The 6,095-nt window shown below is 33.1% G+C and overlaps 1 protein-coding gene across 1 annotated transcript in view; it reads right to left on the bottom strand.

The window, feature by feature from the left end:
• Positions 1–6,095, bottom strand: part of LOC129848889 (adhesion G protein-coupled receptor B3-like) — a gene marked incomplete at its 5' end in the record, with an annotated part of 25,756 nt that overhangs the window by 5,602 nt on the left and 14,059 nt on the right. The window contains one exon of the mRNA XM_055915989.1: positions 3,752–3,946. Coding sequence (XP_055771964.1) covers positions 3,752–3,946 — 195 coding nt within the window. The remainder of the gene's footprint in view (positions 1–3,751; positions 3,947–6,095) is intronic.

Below are 6,095 nucleotides of genomic sequence, written 5' to 3'. Positions count from 1 at the left end.
CACAGTAAATATAATGATCACATGTTACAGTAAATATAATGATTACATGTCACAGTAAATATAATGATTACATGTCACAGTAAATATAATGATTACATGTTACAGTAAATATAACAATTACATGTTACAGTAAATATAACGATTACATGTTACAGTAAATATAATGATTACATGTTACAGTAAATATAATGATTACATGTCACAGTAAATATAATGATTACATGTCACAGTAAATATAATGATTACATGTTACAGTAAATATAATGATTACATGTTGCAGTAAATATAATGATTACATGTTACAGTAAATATAATGATTACATATCACAGTAAATATAATGATTACATGTTACAGTAAATATAACGATGACATGTTACAGTAAATATAATGATTACATGTTACAGTAAATATAATGATTACATGTTACAGTAAATATAATGATTACATGTTACAGTAAATATAATGAGTACATGTCACAGTAAATATAATGATTACATGTTACAGTAAATATAATGATTACATGTTACAGTAAATATAATGATTACATGTTACAGTAAATATAATGATTACATGTCACAGTAAATATAATGATTACATTTTACAGTAAATATAATGATTACATTTTACAGTAAATATAATGATTACATGTTACAGTAAATATAATGATTACATGTCACAGTAAATATAATGATTACATGTCACAGTAAATATAACGATTACATGTTACAGTAAATATAATGATTACATGGCACAGTAAATATAATGATTACATGGCACAGTAAATATAATGATTACATGGCACAGCAAATATAATGATTACATGGCACAGTAAATTTAATGATTACATGTTACAGTAAATATAATGATTACATGTTACAGTAAATATAATGATTACATGTTACAGTAAATATAATGATTACATGTTACAGTAAATATAATGATTACATGGCACAGTAAATATAATGATTACATGGCACAGTAAATATAATGTTCACATGGCACAGTAAAAATAATGATTACATGGCATAGTAAATATAATGATTACATGGCACAGTAAATATAATGATTACATGGCACAGTAAATATAATGATTACATGTTACAGTAAATATAATGATTACATGTTACAGTAAATATAATGATTACATGTTACAGTAAATACAATGATTACATGTTACAGTAAATATAATGATTACATGTTACAGTAAATATAATGATTACATGGCACAGTAACTATAATGATTACATGGCACAGTAAATATAATGATCACATGGCACAGTAAAAATAATGATTACATGGCACAGTAAATATAATGATTACATGGCACAGTAAATATAATGATTACATGTTACAGTAAATATAATGATTACATGTCACAATAAATATAATGATTACATGTTTCAGTAAATATAATGATTACATGTTTCAGTAAATATAATGATTGCATGGCACATTAAATATAATGATTACATGGCACAGTAAATATAATGATTACATGTTACAGTAAATATAATGATTACATGGCACAGTAAATATAATGATTACATGTTACAGTAAATATAATGATTACATGTTACAGTAAATATAATGATTACATGTTACAGTAAATATAATGATTACATGGCACAGTAAATATAATGATTACATGGCACAGTAAATATAATGATTACATGTCACAGTAAATATAATGATTACATGTTTCAGTAAATATAATGATTACATGTTTCAGTAAATATAATGATTACATGGCACATTAAATATAATGATTACATGGCACAGTAAATATAATGATTACATGGCACAGTAAATATAATGATTACATGTTACAGTAAATATAATGATTACATGGCACAGTAAATATAATTTTCAGGCGTGTGCGTACTTGTGCTGAAGTCAGGTGCAGGAGAGCAGAGAATTGTGAACAGGCGCACAGTTTATTTCGGCAGGAGAGAATATACAGACGGACGCAGCTGCATCCAAAAACCTCCAAACCAACAAGGCAAAGTGTAAAACGGGCAAAAACAGTCACAACCATCAAATGTATATCAACAGGCTTCGTGAAAATAACACGAGAGAAAACTCACGCAAGCCTAGTGCGTACAAAAACACGTACCACACAAACAATCTCACACAAAGACATGAGGGGGAACAGAGGAATAAATACATGTAGTGTGATTGGGGAATGAAAAGCAGGTGTGCAGGGAACAAGACAAAACAAATGGATACATGAAAAATGGAGCGGCGATGGCTAGAAAGCCGGTGATGTCGACCGCCGAACGCCGCCCGAACAAGGAGAGGAGCCGACTTCGGCGGAAGTCGTGACAATAATGATTACATGTCACAGTAAATATAACGATTAGATGTCACACTAAATATAATGATTACATGTCACAGTAAATATAATGATTAGATGTCACACTAAATATAATGATTAGATGTCACAGTAAATATAATGATTAGATGTCACAGTAAATATAATGATTAGATGTCACAGTAAATATAATGATTAGATGTCACAGTAAATATAATGATTAGATGTCACACTAAATATAATGATTAGATGTCACACTAAATATAATGATTAGATGTCACACTAAATATAATGATTAGATGTCACAGTAAATATAATGATTACATGTCACAGTAAATATAATGATTACATGTTACAGGAAATATAATGATTACGTGTTACAGTAAATAGAATTACAATGGTAGCTTGCCTCGTTAAATAAATGTTAAATAAAAAATTTAAATGTGACTTTAGACAACATAATAACATTCACCCACTCTGGGGAATCCAACCATTACATGTTACAGTAAATATAATGATTACAAAGGTAGCGTTAGACAACATAATACCAGAGGTGACAGCTCATCCCAGGCAGGTACCTATTTGTTTCCGTTTCTATTTTAGTCATTTAGCAGACACTCCTATCTAGAGGGTAAGAGCTGCTTGTCTGGAAACTTAACTTCCTCTCTCTCTGAGTATCCAATGGTACACTGTCTGGACAACGGCTCCTGACTACACCACATCATCTGTAGAGCAATTATTGATCCTTGGTTGGGCAATAAGATGTATCTCTGACATGGCTACTATGCAGTTACTGTGTATGATATCAAAATAACACTGAAATTGTGAAATATTAATAATGCTCTTTTTGTGGAAAAAATGCCTGGAATTTCAACCTGTTCAGGTGGGATGGAACTTTTGGCCCATGTCATGACGTCACAATGTGATCTGATTATAATAGACCAATGACTGTTCATCTGGGTAATGGGGTGGGCTCTAGACCATACTATCAGCCAATCATGTCTGTGTATGTAAATATCTTCAAATCTGTTTCCTAATGCCCACACGATCAGGCAGAGCAATTCAACAGGCTGAGCATTTCAAGAGCCAAAGGAGGCTTAGGGAAATAAATGATTAAAACAGTTATTTTCATTAAATATACACACATAGTGATTGATGAGACATACAGTGATGATTTAAAAATAACATGGGGACTTTAACTGTGTAAATAATCATTCCAATTTCATTTGAAAGGGGGAGATACGTTGACAAGCCTCTCAGGGTTTTTTCCACCTCTCCTGCACATGCTATTTTCGTTTCAAACATTCATCATATTGTTTTCTATTTTCTGGTATGCAAAAAAAAGTATCCCTGTAACACAAATGAAAATAACTCCAACACAATTCTACCTCAGCATCATGGTCAACATTTATCAAGACAAAAGAGACCGATCCACTCACCTGCACGTCGTCTGAGCTTGGTTCGTAGCTGGCCCTCTTGAAGGTATCAGTCACGTTTCTGAGTATCTCCACAGAGGACAGCAGGTCTCCAGCGTAGAAGTTCCTTCTCTGGGTGAGATCCAGCAGGGTCTTGGTCACCTGAGACATCCCGTCCCCCGCCAACTTCCCCTGGCCCTTAGCTAGATGGCCCTGGATCTCCAGAAGAAGAAATGAACTATGAGGCCTTGTATGTTCTCTACACTATATCACAGTATATTACTACAGTATTACTACATTGATGGATTCTCTACACTATATCACAGTACATTACTACATTGAATGATTCTCTACACTATATCACAGTATATTACTACAGTATTACTACATTGATGGATTCTCTACACTATATCGCAGTATATTACTACAGTATTACTACATTGATGGATTCGCTACACTATACCACAGTATATTACTACAGTATTACTACATTGATGGATTATCTACACTATATCACAGTATATTACTACAGTATTACTACATTGATGGATTCTCTACACTATATCACAGTATATTACTACAGTATTACTACATTGATGGATTCGCTACACTATATCACAGTATATTACTACAGTATTACTACATTGATGGATTCTCTACACTATATCACAGTATATTACTACAGTATTACTACATTGAATGATTCTCTACACTATATTACAGTATATTACTACAGTATTACTACATTGAATGATTCTCTACACTATATTACAGTATATTACTACAGTATTACTACATTGAATGATTCTCTACACTATATCACAGTATATTACTACAGTATTACAACATTGATGGATTCTCTAAACTATATTACAGTATATTACTACAGTATTACTACATTGAATGATTCTCTACACTATATTACAGTATATTACTACCGTATTACTACATTGAATGATTCTCTACACTATATTACAGTATATTACTACAGTATTACTACATTGAATGATTCTCTACACTATATTACAGTATATTACTACAGTATTAATACATTGATGATTCTCTACACTATATCATGGTATATTACTACAGTATTACTACATTGATGGATTCTCTACACTATATCACAGTATATTACTACAGTATTACTACATTGAATGATTCTCTACACTATATCACATTATATTACTACAGTATTACTACATTGAATGATTCTTCTACACTATATCACAGTATATTACTACAGTATTACTACATTGAATGATTCTCTACACTATATCACAGTATATTACTACAGTATTACTACATTGAATGATTCTCTACACTATATCACAGTATGTTACTACAGTATTACTACATTGATTAATTCTCTACACTATATTACAGTATATTACTACAGTATTACTACAATGATTGATTTAATTTAAAAGGCCAGCATCCTCTGGCCCTTAGCCCAGTAACCCTGGACCTCCAGGATTAGGAAGAGAAGAAGTAAGTCTGTAAGTCTCTATAATGTGGTTTAAACCACTGTAGACTGAAGAGGGAAGTATAACAGTAGCAGCAGGGTAGAGAGAGTAGAGGTATGTTAGTAGTAGCAGGGTAGAGAGAGAGTAGAGGTATGTCAGTAGTAGCAGGGTAGAGAGAGTAGAGGTATGTTAGTAGTAGCAGGGTAGAGAGAGTAGAGGTATGTCAGTAGTAGCAGGGTAGAGAGAGTAGAGGTATGTTAGTAGTAGCAGGGTAGAGAGAGTAGAGGTATGTTAGTAGTAGCAGGGTAGAGAGAGAGTAGAGGTATGTCAGTAGTAGCAGGGTAGAGAGAGTAGAGGTATGTTAGTAGTAGCAGGGTAGAGAGAGTAGAGGTATGTTAGTAGTAGCAGGGTAGAGAGAGTAGAGGTATGTCAGTAGTAGCAGGGTAGAGAGAGTAGAGGTATGTTAGTAGTAGCAGGGTAGAGAGAGTAGAGGTATGTTAGTAGTAGCAGGGTAGAGAGAGAGTAGAGGTATGTCAGTAGTAGCAGGGTAGAGAGAGTAGAGGTATGTTAGAAGTAGCAGGGTAGAGAGAGTAGAGGTATGTTAGTAGTAGCAGGGTAGAGAGAGTAGAGGTATGTTAGTAGTAGCAGGGTAGAGAGAGTAGAGGTATGTTAGTAGTAGCAGGGTAGAGAGAGTAGAGGTATGTTAGTAGTAGCAGGGTAGAGAGAGTAGAGGTATGTCAGTAGTAGCAGGGTAGAGAGAGTAGAGGTATGTTAGTAGTAGCAGGGTAGAGAGAGTAGAGGTATGTTAGTAGTAGCAGGGTAGAGAGAGTAGAGGTATGTTAGTAGTAGCAGGGTAGAGAGAGAGTAGAGGTATGTCAGTAGTAGCAGGGTAGAGAGGGAGT

This window comes from Salvelinus fontinalis, unplaced genomic scaffold (genome assembly GCF_029448725.1).
Source record: "Salvelinus fontinalis isolate EN_2023a unplaced genomic scaffold, ASM2944872v1 scaffold_1259, whole genome shotgun sequence".
NCBI classification, from domain to species: domain Eukaryota; kingdom Metazoa; phylum Chordata; class Actinopteri; order Salmoniformes; family Salmonidae; genus Salvelinus; species Salvelinus fontinalis.
Note: the sequence above shows the minus strand (reverse complement) of the source record. Positions and strands in the feature narration are given on the sequence as shown.